This window comes from Ailuropoda melanoleuca, chromosome 10 (genome assembly GCF_002007445.2).
Source record: "Ailuropoda melanoleuca isolate Jingjing chromosome 10, ASM200744v2, whole genome shotgun sequence".
In the NCBI taxonomy this organism is placed as follows: Eukaryota; Metazoa; Chordata; class Mammalia; order Carnivora; family Ursidae; genus Ailuropoda; species Ailuropoda melanoleuca.
Window position 1 is genome coordinate 95096970 of NC_048227.1, and position 23978 is coordinate 95120947.

Below are 23978 nucleotides of genomic sequence, written 5' to 3' on the forward strand. Positions count from 1 at the left end.
ACAGTCTTTATTTCTTTTTACAAATTACTTTATGAAAACATTTGTTAATGCTGACCTTTGTAATACTTCTGAGAAATGTATAAATAAAAAGATTTACATAAGAATTTCAAAATTTGTAACCAAATTAACTCAACAGCTAGTTAATGTTATTTATGAAGTAGTCCAAAAAAAGAAACCCCTATCATTTTGCTCTCAATTTCTGAGCTTTTTTCTGTTTTCATTAACTTTTACAATATACACACATTTTTTGATGGATAGGTAATCATATGGCTTAAAAATAAAAAAGACAGAAAAGGTAAACTGACAAATCTCACTCCTATTCTTATTCCCATCTTTCCCTTTCTCCCACCCACAACAAGTAACCACTGTTAGCTTACTCTCCATTCTTCCAGTGTTGGTGTAAACACTGGGCAAGCACATACACACACACACACACACACACACACACACACACACACCCTTAATTTCTGCCTTTTTACGTAAGAGGCCTGTGCTTACTTTTAAATGAAAATTTAAGACACAGAAGTAACACATAAATAGTTGTTCACTATAACAAAGAAAACTCCAGAGAGGAACTCAGAAAACAGTAGTCGGCCTTCTTACCCTAAAACACAATTCAAATCCTTTAGGCCCTGTGAACACTTTACTGTGTCCTTCCAGACCTCTCTATGCATACATTCACACGTGTGTGCAGACAAACACGTATGTGTGGTATGCATACACTGTGAGATAAAGATGAATATTCATTTTTGTTTGTTTACACAAATTGGATCATACCATACATGATTTGGACTTAACTTTTCACCCAATGTTGTAACTTGCCATGTATCTATTCATAGATTTACCATGTTCCTTTTAATAACACACAAGCACTTCTATGGTAAAGAGAAGAAAACTTAGGATAAGAACAATAAAACTCTATAGAAACTGTTCACAAACCTACGTATATTTAGTTCTAACTTCTGAGTTTTGATATGATTACAATCGGCCACATCAAATTCTGCTGGCATTACTAAGAGAAGAGGATGAGACTGTCTTTACCCCATTTCTCAGAAGCTCAAGGCTTTAGATGTGCTGCAGGATGCCCCCAATGAGTGGGTTATTTGGTCGGCATCCTGAAGCAGGGCCCTGGGCTACGAGGAACACATAGGTGACAGAATCCTGGACCACTTCTCTCCAGGCCAATCTCTAAGGGGGATGTGGAACCACAACTCTCAAACTCGTTACAGCGATCCCTGGCCGCTCATGCCAGGTACTTGGATGGACAAGACACTGAACGAGGCTGCCTGGTGAGAAGCATGCCAAGATTCAGGATGTTTCATCCCATAAATCCTGGGAAAATTACAAAAAAGAAATAAACTGAACACCTTTTCAGAAACTTCTTTAAAATGATGCATTGATGTACCTCTTTGGTCTTATGACACTGTTCCCTCCCATCTCTGAAAGTGGATGGCATCTTTAAAATGGATGATGCCTTACAAGTGGCAGCTGTGACTTAGCTGTCATTGCCGTAACTTCCCTCTTGCTTTCCTTGTATGTATGCCCAAGAGGGAAGGTGATGGAATCCACACCCAATAAAGCTAAAGGAGTTATTTCAGTGTAAGACGTTAATTCTGTGATAAGAAAGCACTGTATCACAGCTTAACTGGCAGCGCTGATCTGCTGTGGCATCTGACGGCCTGTCTCAGAGTCGGTGACACATGGTATATAATGTGTATTTGTATAATGGTATATAAGGGTATTTGTCTTTCTCTGACTTATTTTGCTTAGCATTATATTCTCTAGATGCAATGAGATATTTTTACTGAGAATTCCCATTACCCAAATTCTACAACATATCTTTCTACCTACAAAGAACATCTACTGGGTTCCCTTATGTAGGTTTAATGCAGATTAATTATGATCTCCAGGCACATGCAGAATTTCTTGCAGTGCGGTCCCAGCACAGCCCAAGTGCCTCTAATGGGCAAGAGGTCCCCCTGCTTAGAATCTGTGAGATCAAAGTGGCTGCGCTTCCCATAAAGGCACATTTCTTTTTACTATACAAGTACAGGAATGTCTTCTTCAGACTGTTAAACACATATATTAATTTTATTTACAGAGAAAATTCTACCTGAGGGCAAAGAGTTCACCCATTTTCTGCATAACTTCTTCATGAGATAGTTTCACTTTCTTCCCAGCTTTTAAAGCCTATTTGAGAGGGAAAAAAATACGCACATACATACATACGTCCATACAAACATATCTCCAACAAGTAATAGGACCATAAAGCACATTCTAGAGCAGATGTACATGACATCTCTTGGATGATGTCTCTCAGTCATTTCTCTTTGAAATTTCAACATCTTAATAGGTAGAAATTTCATATTTCCTTGTTCCATTTCTCTTCTCAATAGCATTTTCTAGGATCTACATTCCTAATCTTTTATTGAGAAAGCAGAGCCTCTTTTCCCAAGTATAATTCCATTATTCTTTCACAGTAAAAACAAAATTACAGTAAACATGAGTTTTGGTGTATTCTGATATAACTGTATGTGTATTTTTCAAGCCACTATTTGTCTCATAATTCAGCAAAATACTTTTCAATCGAGAAAACTGGTCACTATCCTCTTCCTTAGAGAGGAAAGAGCTAGCTCACTTTTTAAAAAATTCAGTTATATTAAAAATATTACACCATCAGAAGAAAGTAATTAGAATTCTAAGTTTTCAAAAATAAAAAAACAATGTAAAAATTTTTATTTTAGATATGATGACTATTCTGTTTTTGCTTAAATTCAGTGTAGCTTTTCTAGCATTTATTACTACTTTATTGTACTCCTAAGTATATTTTTAGGGTGGGAAATTTGTATTTTTCCCAAATAGAAATCAATCCTTGAAAACAAGCATAAACAAAACAAGTGGTATAATTACCTCTGGAATTGACTGAATAGACTCAACAAATTTATCCAGTGATGCCTCCCAAATAGCCAGTTTCACTGGGAAAAATGAATAACAAAACGGATCATTTTTTATCATCGTACTCGTGTTGATACAGGATGAATAACTAATTGCCTGGTACCTCCGCCGCCGTTTCAACAGGAGTTTAGGAAGCAAATGTGCTAACAATGTGCAACTGAAACTTAAGAGTAGTTCATTATCATTATCAAGGATAGCACTGAGTGAACAAGAGGGAGCAAACAGGAGGTATCCAAGCTCTGCCGGCAGACAAAGTGATATTTGGTAGCATTCCCGATTTTCTGATGCTGCATCTCAGAAACCCAGACAGTATAAGCTACACCCCGAAGGGAAGCGTGGCTCTGTCGACAGGGCAGGAACCAGGCCTTTCCCGCCTTCCCTCCTACTCCTTACTCTCCTCGGGGCTGAGCTTAAGCTCCCAAGTCCACGAAGCCTCCTGGAGTGGTGTGGACAAGGCCATGTCAGCCGCAGCTGAGTGCAGCGGATGGCCACACCATTCTCAGAGAACTTCTGCAGTTTTACTCAGTGCATGGATCTCTGTCCCATCGCTGTGAGGCACCGGTGTGCGCTTTTCCCCAGAGGCCTGTGCCCAGTCACACTGGGCTTTCTCTGCCTGGATTACAGACAACCCGAGAGCCACCACCATGAAGAAGAAGACAGGAAAACAAAGGGAATAACGATACTACAAAAAATATTTTTGGAGAGGGTAAGTTTTATTGATACAGTTAATAAAGAATGAATAGCTTCAGCACAGACACTCGACTTTATTCTCTGGTGTTTCTTTTGGAAGGAGAAGAAATGTTACGGCTTTGCTGAGCGATCTGTGAAAACACGCCTAAATCTTTACTGAATGCTTAAAGTTCCCCGATGAAATGAAAACTATGTAACACTTTCTCTGATAAGTAGTATTAACCTACCTGAAAGGCAAAGAGCATTCGAGAAAGCAAATTTCTCTAGAACGGCGTCATCTATATCTAGCTCCGAATTTAATCTGATTTCCCCTCTGTGAAGTTTCGACTGTCCCCTGTGAAAAGGAAAAAAAAAATATCTTCTAAATCTTAAAAAGCACTTTATTTTTTCTTTAAAACAATTTTTTTTTTCTTTTGAAGTAGTCACCTTATACTCTTTCTTTCTAGAGGTCATTTTGGCAATTTGTACCTAGAGTCTTATAAATGTTCTTACACAGTTTGATCCGAGTAATCCCACTTCTAGGAATTTATCCTAAGGAAATAATCAAAGATGCAAAGAAAGATCTGTGTAGGAAAACTATTTTATGGTCAAATGCTTAACAGTAAAAAATAAGGAAAGAAACTAAATGTTCAATAGGAGAATGGCTCATTTACAGGAAATCCACACAGCAAAAATTAACAAGCGTGTTTTGATTTTTTGTAGAAAGGGAAAATGATCACAAAAACTTGCTAACTGATCAGATGCTGAAAATAAAGCTATCTACACAGTGTAATCTAAAGTCACACCGGCATGGTGAGAACGGGGAGGGACATGGGGAAGTGGTGGAATGGTGAGGTGCGCTGTGAGGACTTTGGGAGGACTGGGAGATAGGGAACAGGAGGGAACTTGGGAACATACATGTCACAAGCAAATAGGAAACACACAGGGTAAACCGTCACAGAAGATGTGAGGCAAGATATGGGCAAAGCGGTGGACAAGAAGGGCAATGGGAGGCAGCAAGGCAAAAATGTGCCGACAACCTCAGATGGGAGGAAAACGAAAAGACAAGACGGAGCGGAGTGGACAAGTTGCTTTAAGGAAGGAGCCCGGCCAACACCACAGAACCGCCTGAGGCAGAAAACAGCTAGAATCCCTGGCAGGACTCACCTAACAGCCAGGGCGGTGGCAGTGGTGATGACACCAAACATGGGATCTGAGATTCAAAGAGACCCCAGTTGGGGACTTTACTCTTCCATGGACTGTAAGGTATTGAGTGAGTGTGAGTGTGTGCACGTGTGAGTGTGTGTGTGTGTCTGTGGGTACCTAGTAACAGTTTGATCTAGAAATAGAGCACAGAAGGGAAGTTCCTGGGAAGCACAACCAAAAGGCCAGGTGTTTAATAAGAAAATGAATAAAATTCTATTAGCTCTTCCTCTGTTGTGCCTCTCAGGTTCATATCCTCACTTTCAAGTGCATCCACTTGGGGCCCAGGCCCTCACTCACTGGTCAGGTGCCCTTAGGTAGGATGAAACATCTCTCAACCTTGTCCAAAAGCTGGTAAAGGCCATTTGTAGGGTTTTTTGTCTGGACTAAATGAAAGGATGCCTGGGAAGCACCTAGAACAGTTCCTGGCACAGGGCAAGTAGTTCATCTTTGTTAGCTCTGATTCCATCTTGTCTTTCTACAGCTGGTGTCTCTTCCAAATTTTCCTAAAGCTCTGCTTTCACCACTTCCTTTAAAACATATTTTTTTAAAAGATTTTATTTATTTATTCGACAGAGATAGAGACAGCCAGCGAGAGAGGGAACACAAGCAGGGGGAGTGGGAGAGGAAGAAGCAGGCTCACAGCAGAGGAGCCTGATGTGGGACTCGATCCCATAACGCCGGGATCACACCCTGAGCCGAAGGCAGACGCTTAACCGCCGTGCCACCCAGGCGCCCCTCACCACTTCCTTTAATATAAAGAATTCTTCTTCCGTATTCCACTAGACAGGTAACTCCCTGAGGAAAAAGGCCTTTCGATCCTGTTCGCACTGCCATCTCTCTTCATCTTTCCCTGCTTGCTGAGACAAGAAAATCAGCCAGGATGCTGCTCGCCCACACATCTTCCCTGGGAATCCTATGTCAGGCCCCCCCCCACTTCCTGCAGGCACCCCCATTTATACCAGTGGTTCTCTCAGATCACATCCTCATCCATACACAAACTCAACATGGGAAAAATGGACTTACTTACGAGAAACCTTTACTAGAATAATTTGATAGGTTCATTCTGATGAAGGCAGAACATTCTGCTGATTCAGGCTGCTTAGGACACTTACCATTTCAGGGCTATACTATCTATTTCTTTTAATTTATAAGTAGCCTGACAAGTTCAAGCGATTATGTTTATCTATTAATATTTATTATATTGTTTAGGCTTTAGATTTGTACCAATAACTTTTGTCTTAAAATGAGTCTCCAGGTGCATAAGCTGTTTATCGCCTCCATTGCTTGATATCCTTTTTGTAAACTTGATAAAATGCTTACTCTGTTTTTATGTAGTTAAGCTCTTCATTTTCCCAGTGCACCAGGGCGATTTCGTAGGGCTGGATTTCATGCTTTTCCAAGACTTGCATCACATGCTTCATCTAGAAGAGACAGAAGATAACCCAAAATCAGACAGACTCTCTCAGTACAGAACTATGGTACAGGGTTAACGCTTCTAACATTTTTCATTACATCTGATGGCATTTCTTCTGCTTAGTTTTTAATTAGCAATACTCGTGCTTCAAAGAAACCTCACTGGCTATGATACTGCCACCGTGCAAAGCTCTTCTGTCTAGTTTTTAAAGAAAAGGCAAATTCTTTGTGATACTAAACTCATCAGGATAATACATTGTTTTTATATTTAGAAAACACAGATTAGCATAAAGAAGAAAAATAAAATTATCCCATTCCACAACCCAAAGAAAACCAACTAGTAACATGGTTTGTAGCCTTTAAATCTTTTAAAAAATATGTAAGTTACAAACCTATAAAAATTTAAACAATATCAAGGTATAGAAAGTGAAAACCTCTCTCTGCTCTCCTGAGTTCTTTTTTTTTTTTTTTTGGTAAGATTTTATTTATCTGGGAGAGAGTGCACACATGGGAGCACACAAGTGGGGGGAGGGGCAGAGGGAGAGGGAGAAGCAGACACCCTGCTGAGCATGGATCTGCTCTCAGGACTCCAGGATCATGACCTGAGCAGACACTCAATGGACCGAGCCATGCAGGTGCCCCATAATATATCATTTTAGAAGACAAAAGTGCTAGGATAAATATCACATAATGCAGAGCAAGCAAGTTGTGGATTATCTGTTAATTTATCTTCCAGTGGCTCAGATTATTGAGTGATAATGAACACTTCCTTTCTCAGAAAACCAAAGTTTTACACTTTTGTACTTTATATATACTTACAGTTTTGTCTTTCACATTCCAGAACACAGCAGCTCCTTCTCTGATTTAAAAGAATAAAAGAACCAACTAAGTTAATGCTGGAATATATTCTTTAGGGCTATACATAAAGTCATGCTTAGGTAACTTCTAGGATATATCCCGAAGGCAATTTTTAAAAATGTGATTTATTACTTATTTGACATTATGGTCCCTACATGGAGTTGCTAAACCAAGAGCCCTTCCTAAACCCTTGATAAAACCTGAGCTCCCCCAAATCCATGATTACTCACATGGCTTGCAGAATCAATATTATTGTAATACTATATAACTTCAGGTATCTAGACTGTTTCATACCTGGTTCAATTCTGATGTACGCAATAAGGAAAATTTTGGGACCCGTCTTAGCTCTCATTAGGCAGATTCTGCTATAGGAAAAGAATAAAGGATCATGCTTTTAATGGTTGTGGAATAAAGAGACGGAGATAAAGCCAAAGATGGCTAAAAGCACCCATGGAATAATGCCACCCATCCTTACAGTGCTTGGAGCAGTGCGATGAAGCCATTAGGAGGCCTATGAATCTAGTTTTGGCTTTAAAGAATTTGAGGTCTAAAAACTATAAATGAACTTGTTTTGATTACCTGAAGTTTGACATGCTGAGCAGTTTTTGGTGGTAAATAAAAAACGAGGGAGAGAGAGAGACAGAGAGAGAAGTTATGACTCTGGGTTATTGCACTGGAAGAAGGAAAGGTGAAAATGAAGGAAAGGTAAAAATTCGGTGGGCCCGATCATTCTTCAAACGTTTCTTAAGCACCATGCTTATTAGCATATGTGTGGGTCAGCGCTCTGCACTGGATACAAAGATGAGTTCGGTCTAGTTCTCTTGAGGAACTGCCTATTTAGAAAAGACTGACCTCCAACTGCGGGTACAGAGTGGAGAGTGCTCGGAGGGTTACGCAGAATGTACTCTGGGATGTCTGCAGGGTGCCCGTTCCCACAGCACCAGTAGGGCTTAGCCAAAGGAGAGAACGGGAGGTGGCAATAGGGTAGAGGGAACGACCTGGGCTCAGGGAGAAGGTGTGACGGAGCCCGGCTGCATCTTGGAATAAACAGCTAGTTGTCTGCAAGGCTGCGGATGTGAGCAGGCAGTGGGCAATCAGGCCAGAGAGGCAGTGACAAAGTGTCTGGTCAAGTTCCACGGAATTTTAAACGGGAGAGTGTAGTGATCAGAAGCGCCCACTGAAAACTGCTCCTGTCTGTGACAGGCAGTCAGACAGGCAGGGGGACCAGGCAGCCAGCTGCGGCACCCCGCTGCTGTACGGTCCAGGAGGTGGATGGGATTGGTATCTACAGCTACAGCGAGAGGAGTATTAGTTCAGAGTATCACTTGTGGGTTCATGAGAGGTCTTGGGATCATGCCCCTCTCCGTTCAGGAAGCTGTGGCGTTTGGTGTGGCACTCGGAGGCCACAGGGGCCACAGAGCCCTTGAAATGTGCCTGATCCATGCTGAGTGACGCTGGCAACGTAAACCACACAGCGAGTTTCAAAGACTCAGTGTGAAAAGAACAGTATACAAATCTCATTAATTATTGACTGATTGCATGTTGAAATGACAGCATTGTAGATATGCTGGGTTAAATAAAATACATTGCTCAAATTCATTTCAGGCAACATATATTATTATTGGTGTTCAAATTTAAATCTTTTTTTTTTTTTTAACTTTTAAAAATGTGTCTACTAGAAAATGTATCATTACATACGAGGCTTGCGTTGTATTTCTACTAGACAGTGCTCACCTAGAGGCCCTCGGAAATCCAAATCCCTCACTCGAGTCAAAGGAGACGCTATTCTCCGTGGGCCACGTGTTGAACTCTTGATAATCCCCAAAGTTATGTCAAAGGGAGGTAAGGCTTTCAGAGGAACCAAGCTGGAACTTCCAGTTATCCTCAACTCTAAGTACTGATACCACAAACATTTTATTGAAGTTTGGGTTCTTACAGACACTGTATGTGTTTCTGTTCTTTCATAGAACAATCCCAACACTGTGGGAAATTCCCTTAATCTCTCTCACCCTGAATTTCCCCAGCTGCAGAATGGGAATAATAGGCCTCCTCAAGAGCTGGGAGGACAATATGAAATTATTTTAAGTGGTTTCTATTATCATAACCATTCTCACTCAGCTACTTGGGAGTATTTGGTGTTAAAACAACCTTTAACTAAAAGGAATAAGCATATGTAACTCAGGGTTCCAGTCTGAGTCTCTGGAGAGGTAAGGGGGTCCAAAACTAAAGCAAAAAAGCTACAGAAGGAGGAAAAAAAAAAAAAGGAAGAAAAGACAGCAGGGTGGTAGCATGAGTCTGGTAGGAAGCCCTGAAGATGAATGGAAAATAGGATGCTTTACATACTCTCAGGAAACAAAAATCCAGATTTATAAATGAAGGCAAGCCATGGAAAAATTATTTGTTTTAAAAATTATGTTTTATCAGGATTTACCAGAAAATTCCTAAAAATGACAAAGTCTCCTAGATCAAATAAGAATCAAAGGAAAATTTTAAATCCCGAGTAAATTTTGAACACATTTACTACTAAGGGAGGAGGCACACCGTCAGGTTTAAGGACCGTGTTATCTGGACGGCAACATGCAGAAGAATGAAACTGGACCACTTTCTTAAACCATACACAAAAATAAATTCAAGATGGATGAAAGACCTAAATGTGAGACAGGAAATCATCAAAATCCTAGAGGAGAACACAGGCAGCAACCTCTTTGACCCACGCCGCTATAGCAACTTCTTACTAGACATGTCACCGGAGGCAAGGGCAACAAAAGCAAAAATGAACCACTGGGACTTTATCAAGATAAAAAGCTTCTGCACAGTGAAGGAAACAATCAACAAAACTAAAAGGCAGCCTATGGAATGGGGAGAAGATACTTGCAAATGACAGATCAGATAAAGGGTCAGTATCCAAAATCTATAATGAACTTATCAAACTCAACATGCAAAAAACAAATAATCCCGTTAAGAAATGGGCAGAAGACATGAAAAGACATTTCTCCAAAGAATACACACAGATGGCTAACAGGCATGTGAAAGGATGCTCAACGTCACTCAGCATCAGAGGAATACAAATCAAAATTGTGATGAGATACCACCTCACACCTGTCGGAGTGGATAAAATCAGCAACACAGATACAACAGATGTTGGCGAAGACGCGGAGAAAGGGGAGCCCTCTTGTTGGTGGGAATGCAAAACTCTAGAAAACAGTATGAAGTTTCCTCAAAAAGTTGAAAACGGAACCACACTATGACCCAGTAACTATTTACCCAAAGGACACAAAAATACAGACCCGAAGGGGCACACGCACTGCGATATATATAGCAGCAATGTCCACAACAGCCAAACTATGGAAAGAGCCCAGATGTCCATCAACAGATGAATGGATAAAGAAGTGGTACATACTCAGCCATCAAAGAATGAAATCTTGACATTTGGATTGATGTGGACGGAGCTAGGGTGTATTACACTAAGTGACATAAGTCAGTCAGAGAAAGACAAATACTGTATGATCTCACTCGTGTGTGAAATTTAAGAAACCAAACAGATGAACATATGGAAAAAAAAGAGAAAGAGAGATGGAAACAAACCATAAGAGACTTTCAACAATATAGAACAAACAGAGGGTTGATGGCAGGTGGGTGGGGGGATGGGCTAGATGGGTGATGGTTATTAAGGAGGGCACTTGTTATGATGAGCACTGGGTGTTATATATATATATAAGTGAGGAATCACCAAATTCTACTCCTAAAACCAATATTACACTATATGTGACTAACTAGAATTTAAATAAAAATTTGAAAAATTAAAAAAAAATTACAGTATAGTAAAGGTGTAAAATGCAGAAAGATAAAAATAAACAAAACATCTGTGGTTCTACCACTTGGAGGAAAAACAAACAAACAAGCAAAAGACCCACAATATCTGACCACAGGCCCATTTCCCAGTAAGGTCGCTCACTTGTCTTACCTGAAGAAGAATATTGTTCCAGGATCACCTTCTTTAGCAGAGTGTTCCACACCTATCACCAAAATATTCGCAGCATCTGTGATTTTAAATAAAGGCATAAAAGCTACCATTATAAAGTGACACAAGGTTTATGAGTCACCTTTGAACTTTTAATAAAGTCCTGATAGATCATTCCTTCATATACCATTAAGTGCCCTGTAACATTCTGTCCATTTTTAGGTTTCTGAAAGTATTTAACATGAAAATGAAAAGACTATAAGAAATTACTTCCACAAAACATTGAAACACCTGTGACACTGTTATTAATACTACTTAAAACCACTCACTGACACCCATTTTCATTCAGTAATTACTTCAGTTAATAATTATTAAAGTCTTAGTTTTAATACAACTAAGATTCAAGAATTAAATTTTCTACAAAATTCTCTTCCTTTAAATACCATTTTGTTAATAGAATTTTAATATTCTCAAACTACTCATTTGATGAATTTTAAATTATATAAAGTGTGAGACAATAGAAATGTACAGAAAAAAATATACTGACCATTTCAAAACATATCTGAGTTCAAAGTTATTCATGAGAACCAACACTGTAGTCACCTGTAACTAAATATTTCAACCTTTTAAATATTAAATGTATATTAATATACATATATTCACCAATAAGTAGTTGCTTTATATATTAGTAAAGTTAATCTTCGTTATAAGCATAAAATATTCTATAACAAATTATAAATATACGTGAATATATCAATTAATAAATATACTAATGTTAATTTGCAAAAAATTGTATGTAATTTCTTAACGTAACATTAGGATGAACAAAACTTCAGAGTTCCTAGTAGAGGTTGGGGAATGGGGCATTCAGATAAAGACCAAAGCCTACACTACCTTTTTTGGGTGAGCTCTAACTTCCCTGAACGTAGCCAAGAGCAACATGAATGAAATGGAAAAGACCCAGGGCAGCGGGACTGGTACTAGAAGCTAGCCAGGGTGTAGTGTACAGCGTCACCCTGCTGACAGCCCTTAGAATCAGTCAAGAATACACCTGGAAAATTTTTTATCTTCAGGGTTCTGGACATAGCTCTGTTTTTCTCAGTCAATTATGTTTGTTTCTGCCATCAAACAGCACAAAGAGTCTGTCCTGATCACCAAGGCTGAAAGAGCACTTCTTATGGGGTCAATGACTCTTTGAAGAATTTTCTATGTAACAGGGAAGTTTTCAATCTGCTACTTTTGCTACTTTGTGCTAAATTCATGAATTTCCATCAGAGTGTTTCAAGTTACTTATTTTTAAATATAAAATAGGCTATTTTCTTCAAGAATCCTCCCTGATACTATCCTAAAAATCCTGTTAAGTTTAATTCTCTTTTTAAATACTCCTTCTATTTCTCTTTTTATTAACTTTTTTATTTAAGATTTTTTTTTTTTAAGATTTTATTTATTTATTCGACAGAGACAGAGACAGCCAGCGAGAGAGGGAACACAAGCAGGGGGAGTGGGAGAGGAAGAAGCAGGCTCATAGCAGAGGAGCCTGATGTGGGGCTCGATCCCATAATGCCGGGATCACGCCCTGAGCCGAAGGCAGATGCTTAACCGCTGTGCCACCCAGGCGCCCNAAACGACTGAGCCACCCAGGCGCCCCTTTTAACTTTGTTAAAGTATTGAATTGTACTGGTAAATTTTTCTTTAAAGGCTCTCCCCCACATTTCTATTAATTGCATGGTTCTTCTGTAACACTAAAACAACTTTTTTTTTTTTTAAGATTTTATTTTTATTTATTTATTCGACAGAGATAGAGACAGCCAACGAGAGAGGGAACACAAGCAGGGGGAGTGGGAGAGGAAGAAGCAGGCTCATAGCAGAGGAGCCTGATGTGGGGCTCGATCCCATAATGCCGGGATCACGCCCTGAGCCGAAGGCAGATGCTTAACCGCTGTGCCACCCAGGCGCCCTACTAAAACAACTTTTTAATGCAACAGAAATGAAGTGTCACAGTCTTTGATCATCCCAAGTCACAGTGATCCTACAAATAAAGCTTAACAAACCATAATGATTTTAATCTGAGAACTAAGTTATCTGTAAATACATTTCCTTATCTTTGCCATTTGTATAAAGAGACTCGACATCATTTTTGTGATACAATCCTTTTTTTTTTTTTTTTAAAGATTTGTTTTAGAGAAGGGGAGAGAGCGGTGGGGGGAGTCAGAGGGAAAGGGAGAGGGCCCCAAGCAGACTCCCCACTGAGCTCAGAGGAGCCAAACTCAGGGCTCGATCCCACAACCCTGATCGTGACCTGAGCAGAAACCAAGAGCTGGATGCTTAACCAAAGGTGCCACCCAGGCACCCCTGATGTAATCTTTTAAATAGAAAATGGAATGTAAACAAATGCATATTTAAGACGTATCACAGGAAAATTATTTTCTAATACGTTTTAATATACTTGGCCCCAGGTCCAAGAAGATGTACCTCTAGGCAAGCTTGTTACTTCAACATATCCATGGGAGGCCAGATCTTGAGAGAGAGTCCCGAGATGATATTCGTCTGCAGTGGCAAACGCTGTGCAGTGCATCAGGTCCTGTTTTGGCGAGATAGGCATGACACGGGTTACCAAGGGGTTGACATGTCTGTGATGGCTATCACATTCCAGGACCCCATTTTGCAAAGCAAGCACTTGAGAGTTTTCATTAAAGGTCTCAAAGGTTCATCCAAGGGATATGATAAGGGTGAAGAGATAGAAGGTATAGGGAGATGGATTTCAGTCCAAACTGTGAAAGAACTTTCTCCTGCCAGCCACCAAAAAGATGTAATGGGCTATCCAGAAAGAGAGCTGCTCCCCCAGTGGTGATGCTGCAAATGCAGATTGAGCAAAAGATACGGAGAGGATTAAGGCATCACAGGGCTGTGGGTGGAAGGATATTTACAGTCTCTCCAAACCTGCGTTTCCATGACTTCTTCACAGCCACATGAGTATTTGAGGCCATTTGATAATTTGTCACTTGCCTTGTACAGCAGAGATTACTTTAAATCTACTAAGGAAGTACAGCACTTTTACTCTGGTTACTATTCAACAAAAAGTTATGTTTATCTGAGGATGTGTCCGGGTTTCGTTAGTGCGTGGAATCTCATCTGTGCACACACGTGTACATCTCTGCTGCGTGTGTGTGTGTGTGTGTGTGCAGGACACAGATGGTAAGGGACATGGCACAGCAGTGCTTTTGTCACACTGTGAGTCACAACCCATCACTGAGGGCCGCTACTGAATTAGTTGGCCCAAATCAGCTTTTGAAAAGAATTAATTACAACAAAATAGAAAATATTACAATACATCATTCAGAGTACAGGCAAATATTATTTTATGAAGGTTTTTTGGGTCACTTATGCATGTCTAGTATGTATAATGTAAAATGTATTTCTCGCTAGGGGATGAAGTCAATTAAGCTCAAAAGCTATTGGCAAAGACTTCATGAGTTCAGCACAGAATCGGAATAGTTTTTAAAAAAAAACCAGAATGACAAAATACCTACTTATAGGATTGTTGTGAAGTTTAAACAAGCTGATAAATGTCCAATGCTCAGAATCATGGTTAGCACAAATGATCAATATTTGTGAGATTATAGTTATTACTATTGCATGTACGGGCATATTTAAACCATCAAAATTTATGGGAGTTGAAAAAGTTTATCAAGTAATTTACATCTGAATGTTCATATGTTCATACTTTTATATTTTCAATCAGAACATGAGTGATTCTATTATGCTGCTTTGGCCCACCACTGGTTAAAAGAGATTTATGAGTCACTGAATCAAAATTTACTCCTAGGAGTTACTCATCTCAACAAGAAAACTCTTTCCCTTTCTGTTACATTCCTAGTACAAAGTTTCAGAAAAGTAGTATATTAATTCCTTCCCCTCTTCCACGTTTGTTACCTAATTCCTCGCCCTGTCTCAAGAAATGGCCTAACTCTGCTTTGCCTTTTCCTTAATCCGTTATGCTGTTCTAATGTGTGGTTTAAAAAGGAGCACAGGAATAAACAGAGGACCTGAGGATACACACAAACTGAAAAACCTAAAATCAATCCAATATCCAGTCATCAGCAAAATGATTTTACCTCAATTAGAAAAAAAATAAAAAAGGAAAGTCAGACAAGCAGAAATTGCTGGTGAATGTGAGGATAAATGAATGCAGGACACCCTCCTTTTGCAGGTAGGCATCTGATAAGCTGATTCCCAGAGTCACTATCAAGTAAGAACATGCTGATACAGGAATCACATGGACCCATACAGCCAGAGTCAGCTAATACAGATAGTTACAGAGGAATCAATTACGTGCTTAAGGTTTAGAACTGTTAACACTATCTGTTCGTTTTAAGGCTCCGTGGAGTTAGAAAGAGCTGACAGGACATGTGATTAAGCTGGATGAAAGAGAGGAAGCCTGGTAACAGGCATCAGGTAAGGCCACAGTGGGCAGGCTCCGCTCTGCAGGAGACCCAACAAATTTATTGACGCTTGTCAAGCAAAATCACAGTTTATTAGGTTGGATGTGAGAATTACTTCTGTGACTACTATAGTTGACACGCTTAGTCTGGGCCGGAAGGAGAAAGGCGGGAGGCACGAAAAAGATAAGAGATGAGGAGAGGGGTGCCCAGCAGGCTTAGTCGGTTAAGTGTCTGACTCTTTTTTTTCTTTTTTAATTTATATGGCAGAGAGAGAGAGACAGCCAGCGAGAGAGGGAACACAAGCAGGGGGAGTGGGAGAGGGAGAAGCAGGATTCCTGCTGAGCAGGGAGCCCGATGTGGGACTCGATCCCAGGACCCTGGGATCATGACCTGAGTCGAAGGTAGATGCTTAACGACTGAGCCACCCAGGCGCCCCTAAGTGTCTGACTCTTGATCTCAGCTCAGGTCTTGATCTCACGGTCGTGAGTTCAAGCCCCTTTAAAAAATAAAATAAAATTTAAAAAAAGAGTTGAGGAGATAAGGGGGTCCCAGTCCAAGAACTATCCCAGTGGAGGATCTTTCCAAACTGAAAGTGGCAGAGGCCAGCTGTCTCTAGAATTAGAATTGTAAACTGGCAGCTCAGAGAACTATCAAACTCCAAAGGTGACCCATCTAGGGTTTTTAAGATCTGAATTCATTGTCAACAACAAATTGAGATTTCACACAAAACCCAGATTTCCACCAACTTTTTATCAAGTGGACGATCTGGCAATGACCAACTAAGGTTGAGGAGGGGGTCGCAGTTCTCCAGGGCACCCAGGCCTTGCCACTCCCTGCTGTCTCCTGCCTGCTTCACCGTCATTTGTTACTGACCAGACTCACCCATGCTAAGAAGGTATAGTACTCTGCATTCTCAAGGATGGGGCAAGGCAAGGCATTCAGCCACTACTTCCATGAGAAAATGCATTCTGAGTTCCAAAGAGATTAAAAATAAATCTTGAAACACAGTCTGTTTTTACTTAGCCATTCCAAGGATTTTTGCAGACTTTCTGAAGATTGTCACCTTTCCTTCTGTCTCCTGTTTGGTTTGGCTCACAGTCCTGGCCAGCGTCACACAGCTTATCTGGCTTGCCACACCACTATCTGTATCCTCCTTAAGCATCTCGGATCTCAGTCTCTCTTTAACTTATGGCTTCTTCTATTAATAAAGGATTCACAAAGCTCTTCAGTTTGATTTGTTAGATCTTTTTTTAAGTCTTAAATCCTTTAAGTTTCAAGATTATACTCAAATCCATTAGGTAAAAGGAAAGAGAGGCCCATGGAGTGTGTTGTCTTCACATTTTTTTCCCTGTTAATGATATTGTTATGTTGTGAGAAGCTTTTGTTTTCATACATGTCTTTTTCTGGATTTTTATAATGAATCACATATCTATATGTAGAGAGAGCAAATTTCAGGGTTTAGGATAGGGATCAACAACTTGTTCTAAAATAAATGTGCCAAATAAACCTAAAATAGTTACTGGATTTAACACCTAAGTTTAGGCCTTTCTATTTTAAAATGTTAAAAAAACAAAAACAAAACCCTAAAACCCAAAGCCAAGAAAGCCACCGTGTTTCAGTGTGTATTTCATTTTTCTGGCCACAGAAAACATGTTCCAGCAGATGGGGCTAGAAATCTATATATGATTCTTGTTTCAGCACATAACACACTCTGATGGAACCCTTTTCTTGAAAGAGAAAGTTTATTTTTATTCATATTCTAGTACTGAAGAAAATTAACGCCATACCTCAATATTGCTTCTGTACTGCGGAAAGAAAAATGCATGCTTTTCCTGTTATGTATAGATTGCAGATAAAGTTAGAAAACACAAATATGTTTTACACTACCAGTAGAATGCTTTGGCTTTCAAGTGTTTTGACGACTCCCCACGGTGAGAAAGCTTTTTGTATACACAGTACACGTAGGCGTATGTGCACACATACCAGTAACTGACACAGAAAATCCACAAAATAGTATTAGCTCTATCACGAGTAATACATTCTGATGCTTTCTATTCTATTTCACTAAAAAAAAACCCCTAACAACAAACAGACAACTATTAACAACCCACGAGTTAACTTTGCAGTACACAGGGGTCTTCCTCTGAAGACCACGAGCAGGCACCTGGCACCTGCCCTCTCGTGCCCATCTCCATGCTGCTCAGAGCAGTGGCTGTCATCCTCCAGCAGGCTCCTCCCGAGAGACAGGACACACTAACAGGAAGCACTGTTGTTTGCTCTGATCAACTCTGAGCCAATGGCACATGGGCTGAACATCTTAGTAGGTTAATCTCTGCAAATGACACCAGGTTAAGATTTGATTCCAGCAGAGAGGGTGATTAACCTCATTCAGCACGCTGTGTGGCAGAAGAAGAGGGCGAGCTCAGGAGTGTGTGTGGGGGTCCAGACAAAGCACACCTGCCATCTGGTACAAAGCAGAGTCCTTCCTGTCTCAGTCCAGAGGGGTAGAAAGGGCTATACTGCCACAAAGGATTTGCCAGCCCCATGACGCCCACGTGGAAATGGAGTGGCCCTCCATCTGGGGCAGATAAAAGCCAGTTGTTGGCCCTGCGGATAGAGTACCTCGTCACACTTCAAGACTGTGTTCGCCTAGGAAAAGTAAGATCATCAGGAAGAATGTTCCAAGGGACGCCTGGCTGGCTAGTGGGAAGAGCATACGACTCTTGATCTCATCAGGGTCATGAGGTCGAGCCCCACACTGGCTGTAGAGATTACTTAAAAAAAAATAAATAAATGAATCAACTCCTAACTTCATAACCCGAGGATCAATAATCAAGGTGTATAGACCTTTCTGAAGGAAGTCAAGCATGCAGTAAGAAAAGACAGCAGCAACACAAATTAAACATGCTCAGGGTCTTCTCAGAATCAAGATTTTAAGACAGACATTCTAACCTGTTTTCTGATAGATTCAGAAGGCCTGATCAAGTTTTAAATATTCTACATTCCCATTTTTAATGTTGATGACCATGGACATCAAAGATCCCTTTGCCTCTCTTCTCTCCTTTCCAATTTAATAAACATTTATTAAGTATAAAGCACAGTTCTGGGTATCATGTCAGATACAAAAGCTAGCAAAGGGCTTGCTCTTGACCTTAAATAGTATTGATCATTTAGAAGGGAAATGGAACTGTAGCTGAGAAACCCATAAACCTCTTAACAGTGAATAAAAAAGTCCCCATCAACCCTAAAAAAACCAAAAAATTTTCTCTTTTCTGACTGTACCTTGACATATTTCACTACCTGAACCCATACAGTTACCACAGGCTAATGAGTGCTTACCAGTCTGCTTAGCTACTAAAAAAGGATTTTTTTAATTTGATGAAGAATTTACAGTTTGAATTTTTTTAAATGGGTGTTTTTTACAGTACCGTTCCAACACTGGACTTAATACTAGTCTCCTGGGGCGCCTGGGTGGCTCAGTCATTAAGCGTCTGCCTTCGGCTCAGGGCGTGATCCCAGGGTCCTGGGATCGAGCCCTGCTTTGGGCTCCCTGCTCTGCTGGGAGCCTGCTTCTTCCTCTTTCACTCCCTTGCTTGTGTTCCCTCTCTTGATGGCTGTCTCTCTCTCTGTCAAATAAATAAATAAAATCTTAAAAAAAAAAAATACTAGTCTTCTTCCTCAAAGTTTCCATAAGTCAATAACTAATCTTTTCATAAACTATACATATATATTTTTAAAAGATTTTATTTATTTATTCGACAGAGATAGAGACAGCCAGCGAGAGAGGGAACACAAGCAGGGGGAGTGGGAGAGGAAGAAGCAGGCTCCCAGCGGAGGAGCCTGATGTGGGGCTCAATCCCAGAATGCCGGGACCACACCCTGAGCCGAAGGCAGACGCTTAACCGTTGTGCCACCCAGGCGCCCTCATAAACTATATTTTTATATGTAATTGCCTATACTTTGTCTTTATATGTACTAATAATTCTTAATGAATTCTTAATCAACTAAGATGTTGATTCCCTGGGGCACCGGGGTGGCTCAGTCAGTTAAGCGTCTGACTCTTGGTTTCGGCTCAGGTCATGATCTCAGGGTTGTGAAATTGAGCCCTACTTTGGGCTCTGTGCTCAGCGGGGGTCTGCTGGAGATTCTCTCTCTCTCTCTCTCTCTCTGCCCCTCCCACTTGCGTGCACTCTCAAATAAATCTTAAAAAAAAAAAAAAGATGTTGATTGCCTTTGGGTGTCATAGATTTTACTATTAGGCTTCAGAGATCTCATTGCCAGCTCTCTTATGTTCACAGTAAGGCTGTGTTCCATGGACACTAGTTACAGTGCAAGCGATGATTACAAAACAGAATGCCACCACCACACATTTTTACCTCACTCACAGACAGAACTGGAAGGTTGGTCCTGGATGGCTGCCTGGTCCTCGATGCTTTCAGTGGTCTCTTGATTTGCGGAAAGTCTTGTTTAGGAACAAATGTTTCCGTTGATGGAGATGAGTAATGCCGCTCTAATATTTTTATAAACCACTTAGAACCTAATAGATTGGGTTTGTGAGTCACTTTCCTGTGAGTACCAAAAGACTTCCTGGTTGGAAGGTGCACTTTTTCATCTTGGCAATGCACGGCATTTAATGGAGAGAGTATGCTTGTATTTGAGATTTTCTGATTCATTTCCAGGACCGGGGACTTACTCAAACCACCAGCTGCCGTATGAGGATCCAGGTTTTGACTTCTCATCATGGTGCTGCATGTTGTAGTCTCCAATTCTTTGGGTGGTTTTAACGTTCCATGAACAAGTCTTCGGCACTGACATACTTTTGATAAAATACAGTGAGATCCGGCCAAGGCTCTGAACAGTCTGGCTGACATTACCACATCCCAAGCTAAAAGAAGAAGAAGGAGAAGTTCAAGGTGTTTTTGTTTTTACATGTTTTCAAATACATACAATATTTTCCCAGGTAATAAGCATACTTCTGTAAAAACATTTGCAGGACAAATACACCTTAACCTAAGTTTAGTAAAAGAATGAGGTTAAAAAAAATAAATACAAAGTGTAGTTACAACCTAGGCTGTTCCAATTCCAAAGACGACACAGTAACCAGTGTGCTATATTACCTACCTCTAAATGGAAGAGGACCAGGGCGCGTCAAGGCAATGTTTAGAAGCTACTCCTTTCAAAGTACCTCAAAAGCTGGAATTCTCTGTTTAGTTCTAGTCCAACTAGCTATTATAGTTCACCTTTAATTAGTACTATTCCTTGCCAGCTGAACCAGTGGGTTTTGAAGAAACTAATTATAAAAAATTTTAGAAATCTGTATACACTGGTTCTCCTATTCTCTTCTAGGAAATTCTTACCTTGAAACTAAAGACTGCCTTCATAGTGAGGTTACGCAAAGCACTAGGACAAAGAACACAAAAGCTACAGGACAAACAAGAAGTGTGTTTTCTCTCTGTCTTTGCAGAGAAAGACAGACGTAGCACTTAAGGTGTCTAACACACACACAAAATTAAGGTTTTGTTAAAAACTGGGGCACATATCAGGAAAGTTAAATTTTAATTGCACAAACTAAATTTAAAGGTTAAAAGTATATTAGATTGTTAATTATTCTAAAAGCTCTGCATAAGCTTTGTGCATTATCAGCAACTGCAACTGCATATGCTTGGTTTCCAGCATTCTACTCCAAACTCCACGTCTGGTCTTTCAAGCTCACACCTCTTACTCAATTTCAACAATTCTTCAACCCCAATAGGACCTAACAATTCAATGATCCAAACACCCTTTCAGCACCCCTCATTCCCCACACGTCACTTCCGCCACACTCAGTATATATTCTGTGGTCTACTTTCTCTCCCTCATATACCTCAAACCCCTTGCATCCCTCTCTCTTCCACATCCCCGTGTGACATCACATCCACCGAAATTAAATATAATTCACCTAATATGTGCCTGCGCTCCTGCCTCTGAACATGGCTACGGACAAACAACCAACCACGCCAACTGGTCTCACTTTAAAATCATGACCGCTTCCTTCAGGAGCGCCCTTCACGCTGCCCAACAACCATAACCTATTTCCCTACCAGAGTCGACTCTGTGCTCTCTCCTCATACCTCCAAAGCCTTCTCTTCCTTTCTCATTCTTAATAATGATCTTTCTTCCTCCTTTGTTGACAGAACAGAAACAACCAGAAGAGAATTTCCATAAGCTCTCACCTGATCCACCTGCCCACCCACTACTTCTGTGTCCATGTAGTTTGTCTTCCCATCTGCTGCCACGGATGAGCTGCCTGTGGTTCCATCTGGAACCAGGTCCTCCATGTGCACACCAAGTCTCATCCCTTCCTGCCTCTAGCAGGAATGGCTAAGCCCTTCTTTTCTCTTTCATGCTATTTATTTTTCCTTCTTTTCAGCATATCCCCCCCCCCTTTTTTTTTTTAAGATTTTATTTATCGGGTCGCCTGGGTGGCTCAGTCGTTAAGTGTCTGCCTTAGGCTCAGGTCATGATTCCAGCGTTCTGGGATCGAGCCCTGCATCGGGCTCCCTGCTCAGCAGGAAGTCTGCTTCTCCCTCTCCCAATCCCCCTGCTTGTGTTCCCTCTCTTGCTGCCAATCTCTCTGTCAAATAAATAAGTAAAATCTAACAACAACAACAAAAAAGATTTTATTTATTTATCCCACAGCGAAAGAGAAAGCAGGAGGAAGAGCAGAGGGAGAGAGACAAGCAGACTCTGCGCTGAGCATAGAGCCTGATGCGGGGCTCGATTTCAGGACCCTGAGATCAGGAACTGAGCCAAAACCAAGAGTCGGGTGCTTAAGTGACTGAGCCACTCAGGCATCGCTTTCCAGCATATTCTAATTAGCATATGGCTATGCTTTAATTTCTATCTTATAAAAACAATTCTCCCCTGACCCCATCTTTCTTTCCATACACTTTAGCTTTTCTCTCAGTTCCTTTCCTTGAAAAGTTTTATTAACTGTCTCTAACTCCTCTTCTCTGATTTTCTTGAATCCACTTCAAACAGGCTTTTATCCCTACCACTTTGCCAAATCCCATTTGTCAAGGCCACCAATGACCTCCATATTTCTAAATCCAGTGGTCACTTCTCATCTTCATTTTACCTGACTTATCAGCAACATCAGATTAGTTGATCACTCCACCCTCTTGGAAGCAGCTTCTTCACTTGGCTTCTGGTATACAACACTGGCCATTTTCCTCCTACCTCATTGGTTGTACCTTCCATCTCTTTTGTGTTTTCCTATCCCCTCAACAATCAAAAGCACCACGGTTCAGTATTTGGGCCACTTTTCTTCTCTATTCTCAGCTCCGTATATGCAAGTCCAATTTGCAGCTCCAAATATGCATTGATGAACAGCAAATATTTATTCCTAAACCACTTGGATAAGCACGAAAAACATAACATGCTAAAAACTAAGCTTCTGAAATCTTCCCACAAATTCTATTCTTCCCACAGTCTTCCCCATTCACAAAATAGCAATTATATTCTTATCTTTGCTAAAGGCAAAAACCTACAATCCACCTTGCCTCTTTATTCTCCATACCCAGTATGTCAGCAAATCCCACTGGCTTTATGCGCACCAGGTCTCAACCGATACTGCTACCACTCTGGTCCAAGTTGCTGTCTTTCCATTATTGTTAAGAGCCGCCTAAGCGGTCTCCCGCTTCTGTTCTTCGCCTCCTACAGATTCTTCTCAACACAGCAACCAAAGCAATCCTCTGAAGACCTACGTCGGATCACATCTTTCCCCTTGCACCAAATTTGATGCTGGCCTCTCATCTTACTTGAAATAAAAGCCAAAGACCTTAAAACGGATGCATGGTCCTACATTCTCTGGCCCTTTCTCTCCACCTTAAATCTCCTACAGCTCTATGCCTTGCTTATTTTACTCCAGTCACTCTGGATCTTGGTACTTTTTGTACTGACTGTTCCTTATGCTCTTCTCCTAAGAATCTGTAAGGCTCATTCCCTCACCTCCTTCAGATCTTTGCTCCAACAGACTCCTACCCAGTGAAGTCTTCCCCAACCACTTCATTTAAAATGCACAACCATCTTCCTCCATCGTTTAAAAATTAATTAATTTTTCCATTGCACTGAACATCACTTGAATGCCTTCTATTTCTAATTTGTCAATTCATATAACAAAGATGAAATGAGTTCCTACCATGTGCCAGACTTTGTCCTAACTGCTGATAATACACATGAAAACAAAACAGACGAAAATCCCTACCTTTTGAAACTTACATCACATTGGAGATGCCAGAACATAAACTGGGTAAGTCAGAAAAATATATGTTAAGTAGTGACAAAGCCAGGGGCGCCTGGCTGGCTCAGTCGGTAGAACCTGGCGCTCTTGATCTCCGGGCTGTGAGTTTGAGCCCCACGTTGGGTGTAGAGATTATTAAAAAAAAAAAAAAAAAGATAAATTCTTTAACAAAATAGTGACAAAGCTAAAGGAG

At 40.6% G+C, this 23978-nt stretch overlaps 1 protein-coding gene across 14 annotated transcripts in view; it reads right to left on the reverse strand.

The window, feature by feature from the left end:
- RMND1 (required for meiotic nuclear division 1 homolog) overlaps nucleotides 1-23978 on the reverse strand; it is a 38645-nt gene that overhangs the window by 13793 nt on the left and 874 nt on the right. For 11 of the 14 annotated variants that reach the window (XR_004628175.1, XR_002142916.2, XR_004628177.1 and 8 more), the window contains exons 2-9: nucleotides 19881-20389; nucleotides 13535-13643; nucleotides 11066-11141; nucleotides 7063-7102; nucleotides 6151-6251; nucleotides 3873-3979; nucleotides 2911-2975; nucleotides 2114-2190 (exon numbers count right to left, since the gene is read on the reverse strand). Coding sequence is in view for 6 of the 14 variants with exons in the window: in XM_002920270.4 (XP_002920316.1) it covers nucleotides 2114-2190; nucleotides 2911-2975; nucleotides 3873-3979; nucleotides 6151-6251; nucleotides 7063-7102; nucleotides 11066-11141; nucleotides 13535-13643; nucleotides 19881-20375 (1070 nt within the window). In the remaining 8 variants the exon portion in view is untranslated. Of the gene's footprint in view, nucleotides 1-2113; nucleotides 2191-2910; nucleotides 2976-3872; nucleotides 3980-6150; nucleotides 6252-7062; nucleotides 7103-11065; nucleotides 11142-13534; nucleotides 13644-19880; nucleotides 20390-23749; nucleotides 23885-23978 lie in introns of all 14 variants that reach the window. The other 3 variants (XM_019800762.2, XM_019800763.2, XM_019800765.2) reach the window with 3 other exon arrangements.